This window comes from Buteo buteo, chromosome 12 (assembly GCF_964188355.1).
Source record: "Buteo buteo chromosome 12, bButBut1.hap1.1, whole genome shotgun sequence".
Taxonomy (NCBI): domain Eukaryota; kingdom Metazoa; phylum Chordata; class Aves; order Accipitriformes; family Accipitridae; genus Buteo; species Buteo buteo.
In genome coordinates, this window is record NC_134182.1 from 909,147 (window position 1) to 935,522 (window position 26,376).

Here is a 26,376-nt window from a genome sequence, read left to right on the forward strand (position 1 = left end):
TGGCGTCATCACGCCGCCGCCCCGCCTCTCCCCTCCCGCCCCGCCAAGCCTTAGGCCGAGGCGCGGTCGCTTCTAGGGTCGGTTTTATTTAATAAAATAAAGTACAGCAATCAACCAACCGTTGGGAAACGAGGGGGGGGATCCCGCCACGCTCCCCAGCTCTTCCCTCACCGCAGCCGGGGCCTGCGGCCCCCCCCCTGCTTCGCCCACCCTCCAGGACAGGGCTGCTTCACTCCCACCGGCCTGGCCTTTTTTGTTTTGTGTGGGTTTTTTTTCTTTTTTTAGCTGGTTAAAGGTGTGCGGACTGGTGCCGAGCGTGTTGCCACCGAAGCTGTTGCGGCCCCTGGGGACGTAGCAGAGGAGCATGCGGGTGGGCTGCCATTCCCGAATGAGTCGGGGCCTACTGAGGGGCCCTGGGGGGGGGGTGGGTAGACGGGAAACCCAAGAGCCGGTGATGGAGGAGGAAAAAAACAACAACAACAACAAAAAAAAAACAACAAAAAAACCAGAGCAGTTGAGGTGGGGAAGGTGGCGGGTGCAGCTCCGAGCTGCCAGATGCGGGGGGCACCCGCAGGCGGGTCAGTTGGAGGAGAGCAGGGAGCTGTGGGACGACAGGTCCATGCTGCTGGCGCTCAGGCCTCTGCTCTCCGCGCGGAGGCCTTGGGTGCCCTGCAAAATACAGCGCCCGTGAGGACCGGTACCTGCAAATCCGTGCCCCCCCCCCCCAAAAAAGCTGCCAGCCCACCTCCTACCCCCCCCCCCGCCTTTGCCTTGCAAGCCAGGACTCCCCCAGCGCCCTTACCAGCCCCCTTAGGTGCCACCTCTGCTCTCCCGGCTCCCATTCTGCGGCTGGAGGGTTTGCCGAGCTCAGCAGGCAGGGAGGTGGTTACTTGGAGGCAACACCTTCATTTGTGGAGCTACCATCTCAGAAGAGGGGCTACGCAGCTGCCCCGGGGGGTGCAAGTGGGGGCACTGGCCCATGCCACCGCTTGGCAAGGCAAGAGTAGCTCCAGCCCTGCGCAGCAGCGGAGTACATCTGCATGGATGAACGCCGCCGGTGGGGGCTGGAGCATCACATCTGTGGCCCACCGTGCCCCTCACGGCCAGCATCACCAGCCACGGCCACACAGCCCCCACCCCAGCACCCATTCCTGCACCAGCCCCGCTGCCCGCCCGGTGTTTACCTCAAACGAAGCATCGCTAGACTTGTGCAGGTAATTTAATGATGCAGCTCGTTTCATGCTACAAGGAAGCAGAGGAGAGGCGTGATCTTGTTGTGCCTGGCCAGACCCCGACTCCCAAAGTGGCAGGGCCACCACCCACCCTGCACCCAGCCTGGCCCTCACAGCCCTGGTCCCTACCTGGTGTTCCTGGGTTCCAGGGGACCATTGCCCTGCAGTTTCTTGACCAACATCTCACTGCTCCTCCGTATCACATCCCGGATTTTCCCCAGGGAGCTGCTGCGCTGGAGGGTGCCACTGCCATCCTGGACACAGAGACACAAGCCAGGGCGACGGCTGAGCGGCACCGATCGGGCTCTGGCGTGCTGCAGATGAGTGGCCAGGAACTGGGCTTGGCTCCAAATGCCCTCTTGTACTGAGGATTAAGCCCTGGCCCAGAGCAGGTTTACTGCTTGCTACATGGCTCCCCCTCACCCCGGTTCTCCATGAGACACAATGATGATGGAGTTTGGCCCCCCCCCGGCATCGCCTGGCTCATTCAGACCGATGTTCCCTCCTGCCCGGTGGAAGCCCGACACCCAGCCAGGCTGCTGACGTGCACCAGGCCACCAGCACAAACGGCTCTGGCAGCCCCGCAGCCCTGCTCAAACGTGGCAGAGCTCCATCACCTGCGACAGCTCAGGCAGCAGCTACCAGGGAGGTCCCAGGGGCCAGGGAAGCACCAAGCCCTGATGGGAGCCCCAAGCTTGGGGGTACTTTTATCAGGCCAGGACATGCTGCCGGGACATTGATTTCAAGGACTTTCTCCTCATTTGCTGCTGGCTGGAGACTATCCTCCCCCTCCCCTTGCCCTTCCTCACCATGCCATAGCTATTCCTCCTCTCCATCCAGCACTCGTCCTGATGCACATTCAGGTCCCGCATGCCAGGCCCGCAGGCTCACTCATGTCAGACAAGACCAGTCCACACGTACACACGGCCTCGTCCCACCTCTAACACCCCCACGACGTTTAGCTTTCCGTCTGCTGAGCAATTCAGGCAGCTCCATCCGGGATGCATTCATTTGGCTGCACCAACACTGTGTTGCCAAGCAGGCACCACTCTCCTCGGCCCCCCAATTTTAGCTGCGCCCGGCCCCGCTAGCTGCCCCAAGGTGGCACTTTGGAGGGGTTACTTTACGGCCGCCTGCTTTTTCCAAAGACCAAAACCAGCCCTAAATATTGTTCCCCACCTCATGCCACTGTGCCATCGTGGCACCGAGCTCTTCCCCTGTGGCCAGGCACGCTCGTTACGCAAGGTTGTGGCACCACTGCCAACGTGGAGTTCCTTTTGCCTGGTAACACCAGTCCTCCCTGCTCCTGATCCTGACGGCCCCTGGCACATCAGGGCAGAAGAAACAGAGATAAGGTGACCACAAAAGCCCTTTGCTCCTTACGAGCATATGTGGGAGTCCCTTTGTACCGGTCCAAATGACCCAAATGCTCTGTGGCCAGGCTGGCAGCAGGAATTGTCCCAGGAATCTCCATGCAGCTCTGCATGTAAGCAGGGGCTCTGCCTTAGGCCAGTCACCCCCTTGTGCTGACCGCGACCGGTTGCGGCCCTGGGAAAGGCTTTTCCAATACCTCCCTGCTCCGATTACCCAAAGCTGATCCAGCCCTAGACCCTTCTCCAACAGCTGAATGGGACTTTTCCCACCAGCAAACCCTTCTCCTAGTATTCATCTCATCCCTTCTTGGATAAGCCAAGTGCATTGAACCTCTTCACTTTCTCGTCAGGGTGAGGGGGTTCCCAACTAGGAGCCATGTTCTTTTGCTGCAAGGGACCCACTCACCAGGAATGCAGAGAGCACCAAAAGTATTAGCAAGGTAAACAATGGAACTCCCGCACCAGGCATCCTGGGCAGGTTTTGGAGGAGCTGGCCGTCAGTATGCAACACTAGCAAAGATGGAGTGGAGTATCTTTTGCCTCGCCACGGGACTCGCACTGGGTCACCACCCTCCCTGCAGGGTACTGCCATGCCAGGCGCTGTTCCTTTTGCCAGGGCACACAAGCCAGGGGTGGAGAAGGGAACACAGCTGGGTCAGAGGAGCTGGACCATGGTACAAGGGCAGCAGGATCCAGCCAGGAAGCATGGTCTGGGGTCAGGGCTAGAGGATGGAGCCACATTTCCCCAGCTAGTGATGCAGACTGTCTGCAGACCAACACCAGAACCAAATGCTGCTGCATACTGGGTTAAAAATAGCCTCCCTTCTCTCCCCACTCCCTTTTCTGCAGGGTTATTTTTAACCCAGAACATTTATGGGGCTTGGTTTACCGCAGAACCCCCACCCCATTGCACCCACCAGGATGAGAGCACTCAAAGAAGCAGCTCCACCACCGAGCCGCTCTCCACTGCGTGCTCCCACCCTGCCTGCTGCACGGAGGCAGAGGACTTGGGCAGCATTTGGCAGCACACGGAGCTCAGCACCGGGGGACACAATGGGGTATTTCTCTGCCTAATGGAAACACTCAGTTGGGAAAGGTCCAAGCTCAGACGCTCCAGGGCAGCCCTGCCACACACGGCTACAGAGCTGAGGTTAGTAGCAACCCCAGTTTGGAGGTTAGGGAGAGGCACGGTGGAGCTGGGTCCCTCATTGCCAATGCTCAGCCTGGGAGAGGTGCCCGGGGGGGGGGCACGTCCCCCTGCACGCACACAGACACCAAGCACCCCCACACCTGCTCCAGCAGCGTTTGCGCCCACCACCCCAGGGCTGACCGGCGCTGGCCTACAAAGCATGGAAAGAAGCACAGGGCAGCGGTTCGGGTCTGTCTACCTTTAATCAGAGGTACGGTTGTTACAGCACCAGGTCCAGGACGTGGCAAAAACACAGGGGCAGGTGGCACCGAGGCCTGAACGCACCCTGCACTGGGGACTCCCCGCTCTCCAGGAGCACGGAGCAGCGCTGGGAGAGAGAGGCCAGGGAAGATGCAGCCCTAGAGCACTCAGCCCTGGGCTCCGCACCCTGTGGTCCTGAGGACAAAAACCTCCTTTCAGCCAAGCACAAGCTCCCAGGGGAGCAGCATGCACGTGCCCCAAGGCCTCTGCACCACCGAAGGAAAGCCAGGCCCAGACAAGACACAAGCACGTTTAGTATCACAACCTGCCAGATGACTAGCATGAGAGAAACTATCTAGCTAAATAAATAAGGGGCGGGGGGGGGGTTGTCCTGCGCTGGCCTCTGGGCTCTATCCTGCTGGCTGCAGCCTCCCCAGCTTTCTTCCCAGGTAGGAGGACCAGGAAGGTTCATAGGAGGTGGGATGAGGGTGTGCACCCCAGGGTGGGAGGCTCAAGGCAGTGCTGGTCTGGCCCTGGGAAACATCCCCTTTTCCCAGTAGTGACCGACATCTCCAGACCCTGTGCAGGTCTGGAGTCCCATCAGAGGCACGGAGACACCCCTACGCATGGCCAGGGTCAGCACTGTCTTCCTAGCGGTAACGGGGTTACAGATTTCGCACCCACCTGGCTAGGGACAGCCAGACGTCGAGTGACAGCCCCAGGGACCACGCCTGGCGAGTCAGGTCCTGTGTTCAAGAATTGCCCTCCTCCATGAGCAACCTGGCCCCTTCTCCTCTGGTGGAAACCTCCCTCCAAGCCATCCCATCTGCCCCCACGTTCTCAGAGCACCCCAAGCCCCAGCTCTTCCTTTCCTCGCATCCTTCTTTGCACGTCCTTTTTCTCCCAACCACTCTGCTCCAAACCGGCCCGTTCCCCATCTCAGCCACTTCTAATGGCCTGGGGTCTGGCCCCTTGCAGAAAAATTGTTTTCCTCCTACCCTTCCTCGGCCTCCAAGGAACAGCAGACAGCTTCACCCCTACCTCTCCCTCTCCCAGCAGCCACACCTGGGGACCCTGGAGCAACGGGGAGCTGATTCACCCCTTAATGCCATCAGGTGAGGAACTCGGCTACAGCATCAGCTCAGGAGGTTGCAACCAAACATGCCTGTCCTGGCAGGTCCCTGTTCCATGCATGGCCCTTGGCTGTCACCCCCTCACCTCGTCTTGGATGTACAGCAGCTATAGGCCACCCTACGTTCCCGTGCCCCTGCAGAGAGACCCGCATGCTGCCCCTGGGTTGCAGAGCTCAGCAGGGAGGAGGAGAGCAAGACGGGGAGAGACAGCCCTGTGCTGCAGGGAGAGCCCAGCTCACCGGTGGCCAGCGCAGGTTTGCTACGGGGCACTAACATCAGCTAAGCCTACGGGGAAGAAAGCAACTGGGCACGCGACAGCCCTGCCAAGGCCAGGCCTCTCTCCCAAAACAGCCTCCCATCTTCGTGCCTCCGTCCTGGCCTCTGCAGAGATGGAGGGAACAAGCTAGGAGGGTTGAGGATGTCTAATGACGGTGGAGTCGGCACGCCTGGAGCGAAGACAATCCCCCGCAGGCCTGGTCCCCAGGGATGTGCAAGGGCAGGCTGGGGGTAGGGGCACGCGAGGGGACGGTGGCCCGTCGCCCTGGCCTCGGGGAGCAGGCAGCTCCTCGCAGATTCTTCCTGCTCTTGCCGGCCACGGGACTGGAACCGGGCCACGCGGCCAGGCACTCCTCCGGCAGGCGTCGCGGTGCCCTCGCGCGCCGGGAGGGTTGGGGGACTGGCGTGGAGTTCTTGCCGAGGAAGGAGGGATGGTGTGGAGGAAAAGTCAGAAGACACAACACAAACATCCAGGTGATTTGCGGTGGAGGGGAAAGAGGGAGTCTCGGGAGGCATTTAAGCCTAGTGCACAGAGAGGAGAAAGACACAATTTACAAGGCCGTGAGGTTGTAGGTCACCCAGGGAGCAGGTGGGGCAGGGCCCAGGCCGCATGCAGAGGCAACGGGCCACGTCTGGGCAGGGAGGGAGTCCTGGGAGGCTGAAACAGCCGGCTCGCATCTTTGCCGACGCGCTCGAGCAGGCTGGCAGGAACAGCTAGCTCTGGGAGGGACAGCCTGGGTCTCCCTGCTCTGAGAGCTGCCTGCTCCTGAGCCTCGGCCACGGGGTGCCTGCCAAGACCTCGGCAGCACTGAGCTGGTGCCGTCCCTGCTCTCCCAGGCCAATTACCTGGGCAGCAAGTAGCCGGTCCGGGCCCTGGGGTGCTTCCAGAGCTGCCCATGGCAGCAGGGCACAGAGGCTGCTGGCACCCTGGGGTCTCCCATGGCCCTGTGCCTGCAGCAGCTGACAGCTACGGGATGGCAGCAGAGGCTGCCGTGAGGCAGCACGTCCGAAAGTCTCTAGACCAGCACAGGGAACAACTGGCCGTGACAGACAGGAGCAGCGGGAGCTGCCTCAGCCTTCTTTTGGGGGGAGCTGCAGCCCAGTACAGGGCTGCTGGCTGGGGAGAGGAGGCTGGCGATACGTGCAGCAGGCTGGAGAAGGCACCGAGCATCAGGTGGCAGCAGCCGTGCCCCCCAGGGTGCTGGGCTAGCCCTCAAACCCTCTATCTACAGCTGGCTGGGCTCAGGGAAGCCCTGCCAAGCCTCTTGGGGAAGGGTCATATGAGCAGGGACTATCCCCCTTGGCTGGGTCAGGCTGGGGGAGAGGGTGGCATTGCCTGCTTGCCTTGGGATGATCAGCTCAGAGACTGTCAAGGAAGGTCTCCCAGACCATCACCAGCGCAAAGCAAGCACTCAACACCAACCACAGCCAGGAGGAACTGCAGAGAGACACCAGCCAGGATGGGGACCAGGTGATCCTAATCCAAACCTGCAGCCCTCCCTCTGTGCTTGTCTAGCCCCTCTGCTAACTAGGGAGTGCGAGGGTCCAGGGTCGGTGCCTTGCCAGGGCTAGGACCCTCTTCGCTCACGATGCTGAGAGCTGGGACAGAGGACAGCCCCGCACCTGGCAGAGCTGCCGGGCCCCCTCGAAGCTCAGCTCCCCAGGTCCCCTCCAGCCACCTCCTGGGTACAATCCACAATCAAGAGAGCCAGCAGGCTTCAGGCTTGGGTGTTGAGGGGCTGTCATGGCAACAGGGAAGAGGAAGGAGGAAGGGAGGGAGCTCATGCGGGTTGGGGTAGAGCTGAGCCAAGTGGGGAAGGGTTAGTGACAGCAGATGTAAGGGGGGAGCAAGGACTCCGTGTGCTCAGTGTGTCACCCGTGCTGGGCCGCAATAACCCCTGGGTACCCAGCTACGCTACGCTCTCAACTAGAGTTTGCAGGAGGAACGGTAAGCGTTAACAGCTCTAGCAGCCCTCGAGCCAAGCACCCACCAGCACCATGCTCACTTGCCACCTCTTCTCCATCCTCCTCCTCGCAGAAGACAAAAGGCACCTCTCCCAGACCTGGACCGCTACCTTCCTCCAAACTCGGCGCTAGTGACCAAAGCGTCCCTCAGTCTCAGAGCAAGCCTAGACAGGCTCAGGTCGCCCTGTCTGCGCCTCAGCTAACAGCAGCCTTTTGCCACCACCGGTCAGCCCGGCCCGGCATCCCGCAAAGACCTGCCTTTTACCACCTCCGCTTGGCCAGAGCCTACGGAGGGCACGAGGCCAGCAGAGGGGAACAGCAAAGATGCTGGCTGCAGACTATTCCCATGCCCTGCAGTCGCTCGGTCACAGACACACCAGACACGCACACACGCAACCCTCCCCGGGCTCAGCATCGCCAGTGGCGCAGTGCAGGACAGACAGCCAAGTTGCTCACAGAGGCTGCACGGGCCTGAGACGGGGCCGATGTTCTCAGCCAGGGCCTCAAGAGGGGAGCAGCAGGGAGAGATGTTAATAAGGATGCAAGGCTAAGATTAAGGGCAGACCAGGACCAGCTCATGCTGTGCATTGCCAGGGCCTGGCAGCCCGCTGGAAGGAAGCAGGAGCCCTCAGTTGGGGATATCTGGCCTGTACACCAGAAGCCAGGCCCAGACACACACCTTCGCAGGCTGGCTGGCTCATGCCAAGAAAGAGGGGAAGGAAGTGTGCAGGGAACGAATGGAGGCAGACAAGGATGCCACGACAGGCCACGCGGGGACAGCCCTGAGCCAGGCTGCCCCTTCCCTCTGGCAGCCGGCTGAGGCCATTCTTGATGGTGTCTTGTACTTACCCCGCTCCATTCCACGCCCATACTCACTTCCTCGCTACCGTCTGTGGCATTCTCGTACTTGACGCTGCCCCCCAGGCTCCGACGTCTCTCTGTGCCATCGCCCTCCTTCAGGATCTCCACCACCTTCGTCTGGTTGATCGGGTCAATGCCCTGCAAGTAGAAAGGGATAAGGAAGCACCTTGTTTTGCTCTTCTGGGTTCTTTCCATCTAGCGATCTGCTGTGCCATCGCTGTGCTTGGTCCTGTTCCCTCTCTTGGCCATTGCCCCACCACAGCCAAAATTCTCTAGCACAAGAAGGAGCCAAATGTCACCCTGCACTTTGCAGTCCTGTTTGGGTTCCCAGCTCAGTGAGCCCCCCCTTGAAGCCATAAACCACCCTGTGGGACAAGGGCTTGCTACCCCAAAGCTGACAGCTTTTTTTCTTCACATTTTGGTGTGTGAAGGTTTCTGCTGTCCTTCAGCCTTTGTGCTAGGTGCTTACAGTTCCTGCTTTATTATTTGAGGATTGAGAAGAGTTTAGGGTGAGATATACCCTAAGAAATCCCTAGTGTGTTCCCTGGACAAAACATTAGTGGGAAGAAAACAATCCCAGTGAGTGCAGATCTCCCCAGTAGCTGACAAAGCCCAGTAGCCTGCCCTAACCCAGATGCAGTATTTCTGCACTCAGAGCCATGCCTTCTTCCCCACATGTACACAGACTCATCTGCTCCATCCATGCATGCACGCACACGCACAACCCCGTAAATTTACACACGCTTGTACCCTGGCACAAATGCAACCCCAACCACCAAGGTGCTCTGGTGTCGGGGGAATGTAAACCAAGGACATCAGAGGCTGCAAGGCCCAAGAGAGTCCCTCACCACGCTCCAAGCCAAATGCTGTGCCGTGACCGGTGGGATTGCCACCCCAAGCCCCACAATGCCCCCCTCCACCAGGGAAGGTCCCTCTGGGGTTACCTGTCGCCGAGAGCGAACTGCACACTCCTCCAAGGTCTCAGCTGCCTCTAGCTTGCCCTGGCGTCGGTATAGAGCACCCAGGTTCCTCAGGGTGGTGTTCACAGTCGGGCTGCAGTAACAGACGGAAGGTGAGCAGGAGCCCTGGGACCACCGCCTCCAGAGCCCACAGCTGCCCACAAACCACCTCTTACCTGCTAACCTTACAGGCCTTGTACCAGCCGCCGTACTCAGCGTAGGGAGCACTGTCTCTGTGCTTGCTCTACAGGGTGAGGAGAAATGAGAGCTGTTAGCCCCATGCCTACTGCTGTTCTCTGGCCTGTGCTCTTCCACTGGGTGCTAGAGTCAGGCCCCAAACTGCACCCCCACACCAACCCAGCCTTTGGAAACACAATGTGCAAATGCGGTGATGAAGCCCAGCAGGTTCCTGGAAGGAAAGCTGAAAGCCTGTTTGCTGCAACAGATCTGGGCCATAAGTAGAAGTGATGTCCCCACCCCAGCAAGGAGCATAATCCCATCTCCTTGCCCCTTCCATGGTACCAAAGGCAGCAGGGACAACACAGCCCATCCCCACGGCACTCTGGAGGACATGACACCCCATACCCCCCAGCATGTGAAAGGGAGACGAAAAAAACCCAAAACCCAACCAACAAAAACCCCATAGGCATGCCAAGCAGCATGGACACTAAACCCCTCAGCCATGGCTAGCAAAGGAATCAGCCAGCCACATCTAAGCCTTCTGCCTGCTAGGTCAGACCTGCTCCACAGCAGCTCAAGCCCAGCTAGCTGTCTCTTCTCCAAGCCCAGCCTTTGCACCCCAAAGCTGACTGGACCTGCCACAGCCAGAAGCAAAGAGGCTGCTGGCCCAGGGCAACAGGAGAAGGGGCAGAGCTTGATGCTCAAGGAGAAAGATCTAGGGCCAGGACAACCCACTCTGCAGGGCACTAGCTGCTAGCCAGCGTTGCCCTGGGTCAGTAGGGACCACGGCACCTGCAAGCAGGAATCGCCACTGCTGCGGGAGCAAGGATGCTTGCCCACACGCTGTGCACCCTGGTGCATGGCAAGCCCTTGGGTATATGCCATGCCGCTGGCTCTGCACCCACAGGACACGGGGGCCGGGCAGAAAGCACCCAGCTCAGCCCCAAGCCCAGCAGGGCTACTCTCACCTAGCAGGTGCAGGGGACCATTGCTCCACAGCAAGAGTTTCCCTCTGGCAAGGGCAAGAAACTGTCTTTACAGGGACCATTTTTCTTACTCAGTCCCACATAACTTCTCAGATCTTTACCCCACCTGAAGGAGTCTTCCCTGAGCCATAGGCACATGAGTTTACTTGTGCCAGAGCCTACACAGCCTGGGCAGGCACCAGGTACAGGAGAACTCAGGACTCAAAACACATCTGAAGCTTGAGCAGAGGCAGCCCAGGCTGAACTGGAGGGGAAAGGTGTCAAATCCCTTGGGGCAGAACTGAGAGCAGAAGGAAAGAGGGGTGAGGGGAAAAAAGAACTGAAGCTCTGCAAGAGGGGTTTGATCCTTTTTAATAGGAGACGTGGAAACACAGCACAAAGCAGAGCACAGCAGCCCCAGCCCCTGGGCCAGCAGTACAAGCATGTCTGCTTGCCACCACCTGGCCAGGAAGGCCATGCCAACCATGCCGGGCCATGGGGAATGGGCATAGCGACCCTGGGGCCGGGAAAGAGGTTCAACCCTTGCCCCAAGCTGTAAAACAAATCTGACTCCAACTGTAAGTCCCTGAGCCTGTTCTCTTGCCCTGTAGCAAAGCTTGTGTTATCTAGAGCATAGCTTCACACTACAACTATCTACTCTTAATTCTTCGAAGATACCACCAGAAGCATCTCAATCACAGAGGGGGCAAGGGGAGCCTAGTCTCTGCTCCAGCTTTGATTTCTCCTGCATAGGATGGTGTGGCAGCAAGCCTTATTTCTTTGCAGCAGAGCCTTCATAGGGCAGCAACCGGAGCAGTGCAAGGTAGAGCTGAGCACTGCTCTGCACTGGGGACCGCAAAGAGCGGTTCAACGGGAAGACCGAGCATGCTGGTGGGAGGCAGCTGCTAGTGCCCTGCTCTTAGGACTCGCAGGATGGGACTGATAAGTCACTAAGCCAAGCCTACCAGCCTGCTGTCTGAGCCCATGTAGGGATGGGGCCTGCTCTGAGGCAAAGGAAAAGGAGAGAGACAGTGTCTGCTCCCACCGCAGCTAGAGGACTAGACCAGAGCCCTTCATTCTGCTGCTTCGCCCACCTGACAAAAAGCAGGTGAGGTCTTCGCCTTGGGAAAAGCAGAGACAGGACTCTGCTGCATTTATCAGCTAAGCACAGAGCAGGGCCTGGGCAACAGGAGCAACAGCGTCTTTGTCTCTCATCTTAGTCCAAAGCAAGCACAACCCATGTCTATCCTCTTTCAGAGGCCAGCTAGGACATAGAACAGCTAGGGCCTGCCCTGTGCAGACATCTTTTTCGGGAGGTTTGGCTCCATTTCCTAAGCCAGGTGATGGCAGCAGTTTCTTCTTGACCTCCATTTTTTCCCCCAGGCAGCCTTAGGGCTGCTTCAGAAGCGGGTTGTACTCTGGGTACTAGCAGCTCTTTGGAACAAAGCGCCAAGGCCCTGCAGCACAACCCTCTGCCATCCACCATCTTCCATCATCTGCGTGCCCTAGAGGGATCACTAAAGCAAAAAGAGAGTGCATGCAGCCATGGCTGAGAGGCTTAACAACCCCCTGCCCCAGGAAAAGCATCTCTGATGGGCCCCTCCCTCCCTGCTGCCCCAAGGAGCAGCCACACTCTCTCTCCACCCTCCAGACCCCTCATGGCCTTCATCAGTGGCCATGGCAGCTCTTCAGACTGCAGGAAGGAAGGTCTGGGCTGTGGTAAGAGAGGATCAAAACTCCCAGATCTCCTTCCCCTCCCAGAGCTCTTGCTGCTATCAACAGGCAGCACCAGCAGCTCAGACTCACCTTGCTCATCTCCTCTCTCTCCTCTGCATGCATCCAGATTGGCTTGTGTTCATCTGCGTGGGGAAGAACGTAAGACAGCTCCGCTCACCACCTCGCCCTGTTGCTCTGCCACTCCCTCTGGGGCTCTGCCGCCTCCACAACCCAGCACTCTGTCCCCAGAGCCAGCAGCTCACCAGAGGGAAGTGACAAGGCTTCCAAATTCCCCTGGTCCCTGGGCCAGAGCCCCAAGAAAGGCAGCTGACATTGCAAGGGCAGGACAGGGGAAGGCAGGAACAAGTCCTCCCATGGGGGAATGCCTGTGCCAGGTGTACAGGAGAAACTTTAGCCTACTCCTGGGAATGATTGTGCCACTTGCTATTCCCCCTTTTAGCCACAACTATTCCCAGCCCAGTAAAGACTGACAGCCAGAGCTCTCCAAGACCTTTTCTGAGGGAAAAGGTAGAACAGCCTAACACTAGAATGGCAGTGTCTCAAGGGCTGCCCAAAGAAGGGGCCCTGCAAGGCATCCCATCCATCTGCCAGGGAGATACCAGAACCAGCCAAGCCTAGGCTGAGATCCAGGAGACCAGCTGCTCACCCTTCCCCAGCCCCAACAGCTTCTGCTTTACAAACCATCCACGGAGCCAAACTCCTTCACGTGAGCACGGGTAAGGATCTCCTTATACAGCACCTCTGCATCTTTGTATTTGCCTTGCTTCAGGTAACAGGAGGCCTGCAACCAAGAAAACAGCTCCAGCCCCACTGGACAACACAGGTTAACTCTGCCCCCCCTCTAGCAGCTCTCTCTCTGCATCCTTCCAAGCACCACGCAATGCTCACCTTTCCCATGACACCACTCCCCATCCCCACATGGCCTCTCCCCAGGGTCTCACCAGGTTGTTCTTGGTCTTGGCCACATTGGGGTCATCAGGACCCAGGCAGCTCTCGTAGATCTCCAGGGCCCGGCAGTAATAGTACTCCACCTCGTCATACTTGCCCTGGTTCTGGCACAGCAGGGCTAGATTGTTCAGCTGCTTGGCCACATCAGGATGGTCTTTGCCTAGGACCTGGGTAAAGAAGAGAAGCCACAAAAAGTCAACACTTAAAGACTGCAGTGTATTCTTGGAGTTAGTAGAACTGTAGTCCCTCCAGGACATGCCTATGTCAGACAGGAACCAAAGACTAGGGAGGTAAAGAGGAGAAATTCCAGCTTCCACCTCCTGCCACGCCTCTCTAAGGCTGCAACCACTGGAGAGACAGGAAAGGTGGTGGGAGAATCAGCAGCCAAAGAGATTAGTAAGGTCCTGATCTCCCAGGTGCAGTAAGGTAATGGGGGAAAACCCTCAGGGAGAGCTGGAAGGAAGGAGAACATGGGAGACCAGTACCTTCTCACGGATCTCCAGGGCTCGCTTACACAGTGGCTCTGCTTCTTTGTACTTCCCTCTCTTGCCATAAAGAACAGCCAGATTGTTCAAAGTTGCTGCCACCTGCAGAGACATAAGCTTCTCCATAAAACAAAGCAGAATCCAGTGGGACCAAACAAGGGGTGCAAGCAGCAGTAACAGTGACTGTCCCATTTCCTTCATGCCTGCAGTACAGCTGATTCTGAAGAGAAGGAGGTCCAGAGGCAGAAGGCTACCCTGCCTACATCGCAGGATCCAGGAGAAGCCACCTCCTGACAGGCCATACTGAACAAAACAGCAGGAAATACTGAAGCAGTAAAACAGAGCCCCACACCATGCGAACAGCACCCCTCGCATCACAGAGCACACTGTTGTCCTCGATAGTCTGGCTGCAGACACACAATAAGGGCACCATTCGAGACCCAGCAGCACCCACACGTCAAGGGAAGTGACTGAAAGAGGAGGGAGACACTCACCGCTGGGTGGTCTTTGCCCAGAGTCTTCTCACGAATGGAGAGAGCATCATTCAACAGGTGTGCTGCCTCTTTGTATTTATTCTGATCCCTGCAGTGCAAAGTCAACCAGTTATTCAGGATTGGGACACCACAGCCCATATGAAGCAGAACAGCGAACAACAGTCCTTCTTCCACACAGATCCAGCCCCCAAAGCCCTTTCATTTCTCCATTCCTCCCTACCTTAGCCAGTCCCTAGTTATATTAGGGAGTCCGGTGGGCCAGATACCTCATCTGTGCCAAAACGTTTCTGAAAGGCGAACCACTGGAAGCTGGGGGAGCTCCCTGTCAGCAGAATGCACTGTCCCGGTAAATGGGAGAGGTAGAAAGCTCTCCTGGCCCAGTCGTGCCCTCCCCACCGCCCACTCCTGCACTCCCCACCATGCTCACCTGTACACTAGCGCCAGGATGTTGAGCATGGTGGCCACATCAGGGTGGTCGTGGCCTGATGTCTTCTCCAGGTCCTCCAGCGCCTGCTTGCAGAGCGGCACAGCCACCTCATAGCGTCCCTGTGAGGCGTACTGGATGACAAGGTTGTGGAGGGTGCGCAAGCGTGCGGGAATCTCATAGCCTCCCTGCTGGGCAGCTGCCACTGCGCTGCTGTGCTGGTGGGGCACTGCAGGCACAGAGGAATAAACAGGGGCACAGTTGGCACAGCAGGCTTGAACAGAGACAGCCAGCAACCATGCATGAGCAAACACTTACATCCAGGACCATGCTCCTCCTCCTCGTTCGGGAACAGATCATCCAGAGAGTCCTTAGCAGAGTCGCCCTCCTTCTCCTCCTGAGAGGATGGGAATCACAATACTGTTGGTTCTCAGAGGATACAGCAGCAGCCTGGGCTGAGTCAGCTGCCAAACTCTCCTCCTTGCTGCAGCCCACCAACACCCGCAACTTCCCCTGTTGTCTCTGCCACCATCTCCCCCCGCCAACAAAACTAATAAAGCCAAATTTTCCTAGCACATCCTGGCATGCTACTCCGTGTTCTTCCAGAGACTCTTGCCCATGCAGGCTCCCTTCAGTTACAGGCATTGCTGTGCATGGTAGCTGGGAAGGGGAAAAATCCAGGGCAATGCTATCACACCTAGGCAACCCTGCTGGTCCAGCCTCCCCCACCGCCAAAGGTGGCTGCTCAACATACCGAAGGCGAGACATCCTCATCATACTTCTTCAGCTGGTTCATGAACTCAAGGTGTTTCTTCTCCTCCTCCAGCTGAGCCACAGTTTGCTCACTACGCTGCAGCTTCTGCTGGGTGTTGGCAAGCTCGTCACGCAGCCACTGGTTCTCCTGGCACAGTCTCCGCACCTGAGCACGCAGTTTCTGCTTCTCTGACTCCACAGCATTCAGGTGGTTGGACAGTGCCATCATCACCTTGTCAAGAGTCCTAGTCAGTAACTACCACAATCTTGTCATCTCCCTCACACGCATGCTTAAGGCCCACCCTCAGGGGTCATGCAGGCCGCCTACACTCAGCCCCTTGCTGCCCCTGCAGCTTATGGCGAACGGCCACACGCTCACCTTCCCCTGTTAGTCCTGGGTAACGCCTGGGGGGTCACCCACCACTCTCACCTGAGCTTCTCCGAGCCCCAGTTCAATCATCTCCACTGACTTGCGGAGCAGGTTGGATTTCTCATGCACGAGATTGGCTTCTTCATCTTTCTTCAGGCACTTGATGGTCTCCAGCAAGCTGTGCAGGATGGAGTTGTGTTCATTCTTGAGTGCCTCCAGCCCTTGCATCACCAGCTTGGTGTTGGAAATTATCTCCTCTTGGCTCAGCTTGTCCAGTTTCTCCTCCCTTGGGTACACCATGGTGGACATAGTCCTGCTCGTGCAGCCCTACAAAGAGAGACAAAACCTGAGCACCTCAGTGCTGTTTCAGAAAGCCACAACCAGACACAAGTGTCACAGCCTCCTTCAAGCAGGCAGAGACAGCATTCAACTGGTTGCCTATTCTAAGCCCTTCCCCTTCATTGTCCCCTCTCCCTTTGGCAGCATGAGGCTGTCAGGGCACGTGTCTCCGCTTTTGTGGCACAGAGTGCTGGCAACCAGTGCAGGTGGCACACGTGGACAGGAGACAAAAAGGCTAGAATCAGTGCTGACCTCCAACACCCCCACACTCCCAGCAGCAAGAAAAGCTGATTTAGCTTCCATTTAAGAGCAGAGATTTGTAGTTGGCAGCTGGGGTTGCAATGCATACACCTCCTGCCCACAGACCACTGATGCAAGGAGGCTGTCAGAGCTCAACACCTCTTCCGACTGCAGAAGAAACGGAATAGAAAGTGAAGGGATGCCGGCTCAAAGTTTTCTGCTTCATCTGTGGAAAATCTCCTGGAAGAGCATCTCTCAGACAGAGAGGCATCAGTGGCCTTACTGGGCCAAACAAAAAATTCCCTGACCAGAAGAGTACACCCTGACAATCCCAGCCCTGGCACAGAACAGCCATTGTGGCGATAAGGGACATAACACCGCCAGCACGAACTGAATCACGCCTGTGTGGGAAAGCTTACATACACCAACTGCTACCATTACACTAGTGTAACCCTTGCGTGGGTGTCAGCTTGAAACACTAACAGCTTTTCCAGCTTCATTTGCCCTGCTGCCAGCCCAAGGTCTCCTCAGGATGGCCTAAGGACTCTGTACCACTCCCTCCCTGTCCTGTTTCCCCCAGATATACGACAGGAGAGTACCAAGCTACCGCCTTTGCACAGGGACACCGAGTGCTACAACCCACAATGTTAGCGTGGCTGCAAGATCGCTGCATAGAAAATCCAGGAGCTAGGAAAACACAGCAGGCCAGAGGGCGAGAGACATAAGCAGCAGACGAGACCTCTTTCAGCAGGTTGACAGTACCCTGACTGCTCTACGATTCACTCATCTAACCCCCTCTCAGCCTTCCTCCCAGCTTGGCCACCCCAGCAGCCTCTTCACATTACTCAGCGATGGTAGAAAAGCCACCACCTACCTCGCTATCGGTCACTCCAAGGCCAGGCTCCTGCAGGGCTGAAGGCAGGCAGCTGCCATGCCCTGCGCAGGCACCAGCACCTCCTTGCAGCCCGCAGCTGGCAGGATGCGCTGCAACCTGAGCGCCCGGGGCCCTGCCGTCAGGAACCTGGCGAACTGCCCAGGCATTACGCAGGAGGAGGTGGAGGAAGAGCTGCCAATAGATTTTTCTTTGTCCTCCTGCAGGACCCACCTCTGCACGGTTTGAACTCTTTGTTGGGCAGCAGCCTTGTGCCTGCTTTACTGAGCAAGCAGAAACGCTGCCCCAGGAAGAAAGAGAGCAGAGCTCCTCTCCTCCTCAGCTGTGTGCTCTGCCCAGGGGGGGCTCAGGGCGATCCCCCAGCTCAGCTACTGCTATCCCTATCCAGGAGCGGGCCCTGAGCAATAGAGGGGTCCCGTTTCTTCCTCACTGCAGCACTGAAAGTGAAGATGGCAAACAGTGCTGGGGCAGTTGCTATAAGTAAACACATCTCATTATACCCACCCATTTCTCCCTCTTTAGCCTCACTCTTCCAGAAGTTCCCTGAGTTGTTTTATAGGCCTGAGCTCTCCTCTCAGCTCCTCTTTTCTTTCTGTTCCAGTGATGCATATCCATCCCTCAGGAAGGGCAGCAAACTCTCAACACACAGCAGAGACCTTACTGAACCTCAGCAGGGCAGAAACACTTCATGTCTCTTGAAGACTGGGTTCCTGTTCATACCTTTGAGCAAGAGCCAAGTCCTCCCCCACCTACCCCAGAATCTTAATGCTGACTTCACGCTCACTTAATGATCCAGCATCAGCACCAACCCTGAGCCATACTTCAGTGTATCCTTCACTTTTGGGTATCTGCCATGCTCCACACGCAGTTACCCTGTGCATTGTGCATTTTACGCTGAAAAGTCTCATCTGGACTGTGATGTTTCCCAGTTTGCTTTAGAGAAGACGATATGATAAGAAGGTCATGAAAAACTTCACTAAGATCAAGATAAAGGGCATAGACTACTGTTTTGAAGAAAAGACTAGGTCTGTTGAGAGTTGGCTGCCACTCATATCCTTTCTTCCAAACTGATTCTCCAGGAACTGGCAGCTAAGCATTCTCATCCATAACTCCCCTGGATATTTTTTTTCCCACCTTTATAGCATATCTGGGGAAGTGATCAAGTGCTAAAGCAATGAGGGAAGCCATGCCTAAGGCAGACTTCTGTGGGTGAGCACAGTTCAGGAAGAGATGTGCAACGATTCCCAGCTCCAGAGGAAGAGCCTGGCAGCCCAAAGGACGCTAGCTCTGCCACGTTGGGCAAAGCACTGCTGTCCTGCTCTGAAATGGGTCGAGGCAGCCTCCCAGGAAGGCTCAACAGGCCCTTACCTGCTTCCAAAGAAGCCAAGGTAACAACTGCTAAAGGGTGAAACAGCCGTGTCACTGGTTTCAGCTCATAAGGAAACACAGCCCCAAACTCAGAAACAGGGAAATCGGGAAGTGGGAGTCCTCTGGGGCATAGGCAATGCTTGGGACACAAGGAGATCCCCAGGAGCTGCCTCATGCCCTACATACAACAAAACTAGAGCTCTGCCTTAAGGCTCACACAGCTGTGCAGCACAAGTGCTTCCTCATCTGTCCCTCTGTCTGCTGGGTCAGCTGTGAGATGCTGTCACTTTTCATGAAAGCATTACTTATGTCCATACAGAGATCCCGCTGCCATCTTTAAAAAGTACAATACAAACGCATTGGGAAGAGCAATATGTTGCGATTCATGATAAAAAGCCACCAGAGCCTGCACCTTGGTAGATAGAGTCAGACAAGACCCAGATCCATAGAAAATCAGCCTCATTAATTCCACTGTGCACGGAACGACTCCTCAAGTGAGAAATCGCCAAGCTGTGTGTTAAACCACCAGTGCCTCTACTACAGCAACATCCTGTCTTTCTTCAGCCCTTCCAGCAGAAAGAGCCTTGAGCATTTCACAGCCTCCACAATCAACTAGTTTTTCAGAACTGTAAAGATTTCAGACCAAGAAGGGAAAATAATCCAAATATCCTGACCCACAGCACATCAGACTCACTCTATCCTGCAACTATATCCTCAAATCCTCAAGACATACCAATACAGGTTCCTTTTCTCTCACTGGCTGTGCAAACGCCTCTACACAAGCCTGGTCTTCCTCCCTCTAGGAAGACATCCTAGAAGCACAGCTCTGCTAGATACCAACATGCTTCCAGTGTTCAAGAGTGGACAGGGGATTGCCCAGGCTGGACACAAGGTGCAAAATGTGAGAATAGCACATGGGCTGTTCACTTCCAAGTACCAACAAGAAAACAAAGAGAAGACTGCAGAGAAGTCACTTAAATACTGCTACCTCTTGCACAGCAAAGAAAACCATTAAACACTGGTGGGAGCTGACTTATCATCCCTTCAAAGTGACAATTCTTCCCTACAGAGCCTTATTTCTAGCTCTCCCCAGTGCTTTCAGGTCTACACTCAGTGCCCAGCCCTCCAGAGAGGGAACATGCTCTATGGCAACTGACGCCAAGGTCGGGCAGGCTGAGGCTGCTGTATAAGCACTCTTCCTACTCCCACACGTTCAGTAAAGGGCACTGAGTGTCCTTTATCCATGCAGAAAACACACTCGGAGGTTCCTGCAGAGAGGAGAGGAGACACCATCATCTGCCTTTGCCAGGGGGAGATTCAGACTGGAATAGGAAGAATGCTTTTCCAACAGGTTCCTTGGGAGCTGGAGTGCCCGGCTCCTAGTTTATCCTGCTGCATTCTTCACGGCTCTGCAGGTGTCACGGCCCAGGTCTCCACCAGCATGTTTCTGCTCTAGTTGGCATGTCTTCCCTATTTACAGTGAGCTGCTAGAATAGCCTGGCTTTCTGGCAACACCCATCTCATCTCCCCTCCCCTGCTCCCATTTGGAGGAGTGCTGCAGGAAGACAGGGAAGGAACATGCGTGCACCGAGCTTTGTGGCAGTTGCAGCAATCAGCTGGGAATCCATCAGCCAGCACACTCTGCCAGGCAGAAACCTTCCTCCTGTATTCAAGTGCATAACCGGGAAATCACTGAGCATCAGCAATTTCAGCAGCCCACTTTTCTGCCTCTGAAAACTGCTCCCACATGCAAGAGCTTTAAGAGGAAAGAGCTAGAAGCTTCACTGCTTCTATCTTAAACCCACAACAGCTGCCACAACAGAAAGAAGGACGCCAGACTGAATGGGTCCAAGTGAACCTTAAAGCTTAGATTATGATGCCTAATGCTAGGAGGCTAGAGAGAGCACAGACTTCAGGTCTACACATGCCTCAAACAAATTCAGTTCACTGTCCCCCCACATGTCCCTGGACCAAGTATATGAGACACGGGGTACCATCACAACTTGCACAAGCGATACTGTCAAGACAGTAATTGCAGCTTCTTTCAAACTGCAGATGGCTTGCCAGCACTTTCTGCATAGAAGTGGGCACAGATTTTTAGCAGCAAACTCTTCTGTAGGAGAAGGTGATTTAAGGATATGGTAATTGCAGAAAACCAGCTGGTTCTGGAAAAAAGCTTCCTGTGGAAAAGAGTCAGTCTGACCCATAGCAAGAATGAGTGACCACGTTTGGGAGATAGATAGCAATGGTAGCATTTAGAAAGGGAACCATGGGGCTTAAAGTCTTATTTGCACAATAATTATCCCAGCCTCATGCTGTGAGACATGCTTTTGCTACCTGAAGAAACAGCAAGGTTCTCTATTTGAGAAGCAAAAAACTTGATAAAAGCAGGGAGGGTTGGGTTTTTTTTTCCCTTTGGACCTCTGCCAGCTCGCTACTGTTAAACAACAGAATAAAGGGTCTCTGGAAAGAAACCCTTCATTGGCTGACCACCACCAAAGCTAAAGTGAGATTGCCAATATACAGCTGGGTCTCCACTCCTAAGGGATACTGCAACAAAACCTAGACCTAGTACCTTGGATGATGAAAATGAAAAGTAAAAGCAGTCAAAAGCAAACAGAGTGCCAAGGTTGCAACCATTGCAGAGGCTGTGTCACAAGCACAAGTCTTCTCCTTTATTTTGATACCATAGTGTCAGAAAGCAAACAGAGACTGTAGGAGACTCCAGTCAGCTGTGCAGAGCCTCGGAGGCTTCCACTGCACCGTCAGGACATATTGATGCTGCCGGGAAACTTGCATACTGCCACACCACTGCCAGAAGAGCCACTGTGCTCAGGGTCACCACCCCAGGCCACCTGCAACAGAGCCACGGAAAAGGGATGAACCGGTGCTGCTCAGCTGCACATCCGACAGTCAGCATTTCCAGAGCCGCTCCAATATGGGTAAAACAAGAAACACAATCAGCTCTGCATGATGCCCCAGAACTTCACCACTAAGAGCAGCTGCACACCCATGTTAAGGCTTTAGAAACAAAGGCAAGAGAAGGATGTTTTGCAAATGAAGAGACAGACGGGTATGCAGTCAGCTTCAGGGTAACATTAAGAACTGCAACATGAGCAAGAGCCAGAAATTAGAAGGCAAATGCTGGACTCCTAAAAGTAAGAACTGGTGGGAAAAATCCTCATCTGAATTCCTTAGATAAACTCCTTATGACATTTGCCTTTGCTGAACAACACTTCAGGACAAAGGGGCCAGGCACCACAGCACTAGAACCTGACCTTAGGCCCAGAAGAAGGGAATGCAGCACATGCCTCCTTTCAGCAAGGTCCCGTGGGGACAGGGGCCCTCTGTCCCAGAGCGAGAGAGGCAATGCAATCCACCTCCAGCAGCAGAGCAGGGAGCAGAGGCAAGGAGTTGTCTCACCCACATTCTCCCGTGCCCAAAAACCAGGACTCTCCTTTAGCATCCAGGCACCCCCTTTCAAGGTTTTAAAGCCAATCCCCAAGCCCAGAAAGGCTTTGCCCAACCAGCTTCCCCAAGCTTTGGAGTCAGGTGTAATTCAGTACAAGTTGACTCTGCTGTTGGAAACAGCCCAGTCCTCCCCATCCCCTGGACAGGGATCAAGGCCAGGATTGCTTCTTTCAGCAGCAGCTGACACATGCCAGCTCTAGCCGAGTGTGAAGCTCCAGGGGTTTTTCGAGATACCAGAAGGCCTGTGCTGGGAAAGTCTATGCTAACCAGCAGCCTGCAAGAGCCCCAGGGAATTTTAACTAGGACTAAGGAACTAGATTTGCAGCTGAAGTGCAAGGGCTCTCCCGCAAGGAGATAGGAGGCTCCCTTCATGCTCTTTCCCTTCAGCACAAAACACTCCTCTGCCCCAGAAGCTTCAGCTCCCCACCACCTACGATCTCTAACAAAAAAATGCACTGTAGCATAACCTTCCCGAAACCTAGGGCAAGGTGGAGGTACGCTGGCTTTACAGGGACTTGGCCGCAGTGACTCAGGTTCACGTCACTACAGAAAGGACCTGGGAGCTTCCCATCCCCCTCCTGCTTTCCAGCCCACAGCTGGAAATGGCAAGTCAAAAGGTACCCGGCTTTGTTCCAATTGACCAGAGCAAGCAATTCCTGTGTTATCAAATCATGATCCAATTCCAATAAGCATATGTGCTCTGAGGAAGACAGAGGAGATGGTCTGGTTGGTTTTGTATCAGATCACTCATTTCTTTCAAGACCAGAAAGGTCTTACTCCTTTCATTCATTGGTGATCAAAGAATACAGACACTGGAGGCAACAAGGGTTAAAAAAACCCCAACAAAACAACCAACCAACAAAACCCACCCCAAACCAGCACCGACACGTGCCGTTAGCAGAAAGCCATTTTGCTCCTTATTGCAGTTCCTGCTGTTTACAGCCCCAGCTTGCCAGGGAAACATGCACCTTTCAGCAGGCCCTTGGAACCAGAACAGCAGTCTTCACCACCCCCACCAGCAAGCTTGTGCTAGCACCTCCAGATCAGCTGATAAGACCTTGTTTTTAAACTCTTGCTTATGTCTGCAGCAGCTCACCAAATCCATTCTGCATCTGCTGTGCCTGGGACTACAGGGGAACACCATTAAAACCTGTTTCCAGGCTAGCGGAGATGAGAGCTAAGCAGCTGGAATGAAGCCAGGACAACCACCTCTTCCTAGCTTCGGAATCTGATTGGGAGTCTCGCTCTATAAAAGACAGAGTGAGAGCCATTACCTTGCCATGACAGCATGAAGTAGTATTGAAGCAGGCAGAGTAATTCCCAGGAGCCAGTGCCTCTGCAGGCATCTGTCTAATGTGAGGGCTACGCACTGGATGTGCCTCAGGAGTACAGGAGATGTCCAGGACGCAGCTGGGATCAGCAAGTGCCCTGGAACCACTCTGTGTACCCTGAAGGGCTCTGGAGTTCCCGCACTCCCTCCACAGTGTACCTGGGGCAGCTGCAAAGACCAGCTGACTGCAGGCTATGAGACTGAGCTATTATTTCCAGAAGCAAACGGGTCTTGTAAACCGTAACGAGGCAGCCAGATTCACAGAGACAAAGCTCTACCTGCATAATACGCAAAGGATCTATTTTACCTCTAGCTTCCCCAACCAGCTGGAGTTCTTTGAGGAGCTACGTGGCTCTTTCCTAGCAAATCAAGCCTTTATCCAGCAACTCTGCCAAGGTCAAAAATCTTGCCACGTGTCCTTTGTGCCCTGAGAGCCATTTTGGTGTTTGGGGTTAATGCTGTTCTTCCTACCTGGACATTCCTCCAGAACAGCAGAGGAGAGAACACGAGCTTCCTGCTCCTTCTGCCAATTACAGCAAAGCTCAGCCGCCTTTATTTACCCTGTGTCTGAGCTGGCCAGATCTTTGACCCAATGTGTGCTGAACACCACCCTCCTTCCCCTGCGGGGGGGCCTTCCATGTCTCTGAGGCGGCATGGGAGACGGGAGACCAAGGGCACTAGAGGAGACCCTAGCATGGAGCCGCAAGGGAGTGCCAGATGCCAGCTCTGCAAGACACAGGGAAGCCTGAGGTTGCTGGTAATGTGGTGCTGCCTCCCACCATTGTGCAAATTTCTCCCGGCTGCCCGGCCGAAGCATTCTGCTGCAACGCCATCCCCCAGCCCTTCTTCAGACACCTCCTCCCAGCCGCATCCTCTCCCTCCCAGATGCTTACCAGCAATGCCCCCCCCCCCCCACTTTGGTAGGGTGCCCCTCCACTTCGGAACAGCTTAATAAGCAGATTAATAACGGGAGGAAGGTTTGGGGGGAAACAAGGCTCTGAAAGTTTGTGAGCCGTTGCTGTATGCTAGAAGCTGCCTCCGTCATCGCCTCTCCGGCTTTGTCTGGCAGCAGGAGGCACGCCCGCTGCGTATCCTTGGGACAAGCAAGCCAGAGAAACCCCTTCATCCCTCCTCAGTATCACCACAGAGAAATTCCGTGCCCACCTGGCGAACCGTAAGCTTCCAAAGGAGAAAAGTTTTCATCGGCTCTGCCCGAAATTGCACTTCAAAGCGGTCCTTTGTTACAGGACCGCTGGGCACCCTGCCCGTCTCAGTCACCGGATGGGAATCCTCCCCCACCCCGCACCGCAGAGGAGTGGTACCTGGCTGCCTGCAGCGGCTTGTCCAGCGTTGGCACTCCCGGATGCCCCAGTGCCACGGAGAAGCGCAGGCCGCAGCGATGCACGGCTCCCACGGCGTCAGCCGCGCTGCCCTCCGGTTCTAGCAGAAGCGCAGGCACCAGGCGCTCGGCAGCCAACCACACTGCAGCAGGGGGAGGGGAAGGAGATGCAGCCAGGCTCCAGAAACAGGACGGTCGGACGCTCTCCTGGGAGCGCAGAAAGCGCCGCGCACGTCAAGCCCAGGGCTCCCTTCTTGGGGGACCGACGGGAACACCGAGGAGCAGAGCCGAACCCCCACGCTGCCCGAGGGGCTCTGCCCCACTGTCAGGCTCCCGCTCAGGCAGCCCTACACCCAGCTAGATCTGCTCCATCCTATGCTCGCTCTTGTGGCGAAAGGTTTTACATCCCATTTGGCATCGCCCTCACCTGCGTCCCCACCGCTAACCCCATCCCAGCCCCTACAGCCAAGCAGGCGGAGCTGCAGAGAACCCACCAGCCGCGCGATCGCTGTCGCTGTGCCCGCAGAAATGGCCAGAGACAGGACAAGATCCCTGGGAATCCTACTGTGTCAGCACTGCGCAGTGCGGAGCTGGGCCAGGCACCGCCTGGAAGCGTTCGTTCGATCTCTAGATGCTTTACGCAGAGAGAGGACGAACGCCACAGCATCACAGCATCCAACGCGGCCAGAGGATTCTTGCCATAACCATCCCATCCGCGATAACACGCGACCTTCGGGGCGCTCTCTACGATGTTTCGGGAACCTCTGGAAGCGTGCCGTCCCCAACTACCGACACCTGCCTGCTTCGTGGGGGCTCCTGTCCCACCCCACGGGTCCCCCAACACGGGGAAGGGCTCAGGGTGTCCCAGGAGGGACCCCAGCCATGTCGACACGCAAGGTCTCTCTTGCCTCATCTCCCACCACACGCTTTTTCACTAAAGCGTCTCGCCGCTCTCCCTTCCCTAGTTCTGGAGGGCAAACCCGCCTGGCTAATGGGGTACGCACAGCTGCAGCACAGCTAAAAAAAACCAATAAAAATTAAAAATCCACAGCAGGATTACATAGCAGGAGCGCAAACATGTATTATTCTTTATCTTACGCGGAAAGCCTTTCCCGGCAATGAAGACACGGCCTAATTATAGACCAGTGAATCCCACAGCACACTGGGAGCGGCCACCACTGGCACTGGAAACTGTGTCCGTGTGCGTGTCCCCCCCCTTGTCACCAACACACCCCGCTCCGTGGGGCTCCGGTTCTCTGCCGACAGGACGCACCGGGGCCCCCCCCCCCGAACCAGGAGCTCGCCCCGGGACCGGGGAGAGCTGGACCCCACAGCTCCAAAGTCCGCGCAACCAGCGTCCTTATCGCCGACCTCACCGGCCGGCTCCGGGAACGACGGGCCCAGTTGCCCGGTTCCCCGACACCCCCCTCCCAGGCCCGGTTCCACGTCAGGGGATCCCCCGTGGGGGTCCCACCGTTCTCCCGTTGCTCCCCCCACACACACCGAGGACCACCTCACCCCACGGGCCCCGCGCGTCGGGCCGGAGAAACGACCGAGCCCCACAACCCCGCCCGTTCAACAACCTGCTCGGTGTGAGGGCTCGGTGTGAGGTCTCGGTAGCGGCGGCGGTAGCCGCCGCGACGCGGTCGAGCTGTTCCGGTCGAAGTCCCGGTAGGACGGAGGTGGGGCAGGGCGGGAACCGGCACCGCCCTCCTCCCTCAGCGGCGCAGCCCCTTTAAATCCAACATGGCCGCCGCCGCCGCCTCGGCCCCGCCGGCGGGTGCGCGCGCCACCTCCCGGCGGGCCCCCACCCTCCGCTTCCGGCGGAGGCCCCGCCCTCCCTCACCCCGGC

The 26,376-nt window shown here is 56.3% G+C and overlaps 1 protein-coding gene across 5 annotated transcripts; it reads right to left on the reverse strand.

The window, feature by feature from the left end:
* Positions 1-68: 68 nt before the first annotated feature.
* KLC4 (kinesin light chain 4) lies at positions 69-26,300 on the reverse strand. Of its 5 annotated transcripts, none has more exons than XM_075042346.1 (17): positions 26,108-26,300; positions 24,508-24,667; positions 15,606-15,872; positions 15,177-15,407; positions 14,741-14,819; positions 14,426-14,651; positions 13,999-14,086; positions 13,505-13,606; positions 13,013-13,186; positions 12,753-12,852; positions 12,141-12,193; positions 9,366-9,433; positions 9,175-9,283; positions 8,246-8,368; positions 1,362-1,486; positions 1,185-1,242; positions 69-669 (listed from the first exon to the last, which is right to left on the reverse strand). In XM_075042346.1, exons 3-17 carry the CDS (start codon positions 15,852-15,854, stop codon positions 580-582), a joined length of 1,875 nt encoding a protein of 624 aa, XP_074898447.1. In that variant the 5' UTR covers positions 15,855-15,872; positions 24,508-24,667; positions 26,108-26,300; the 3' UTR covers positions 69-579. The 5 variants fall into 5 exon arrangements, with proteins under 5 accessions (XP_074898447.1, XP_074898445.1, XP_074898446.1 ...); XM_075042344.1 differs by having other exon boundaries at positions 8,219-8,368; XM_075042345.1 differs by lacking the exon at positions 24,508-24,667 and having other exon boundaries at positions 8,219-8,368.
* Positions 26,301-26,376: the final 76 nt, after the last annotated feature.

Coding starts and splice junctions, on each gene's coding strand:
- KLC4 (XM_075042345.1), bottom strand. CDS start 15,854: ATGTCCACCATGGTGTACCCAAGGGAGGAGAAACTGGACAAGCTGAGC. Junction 12,853..13,012: donor CCAAGACCAAGAACAACCTG/GTGAGACCCTGG, acceptor TCTTGGTTGCAG/GCCTCCTGTTACCTGAAGCA. Junction 670..1,184: donor CTAGCGATGCTTCGTTTGAG/GTAAACACCGGG, acceptor TGTATTTTGCAG/GGCACCCAAGGCCTCCGCGC.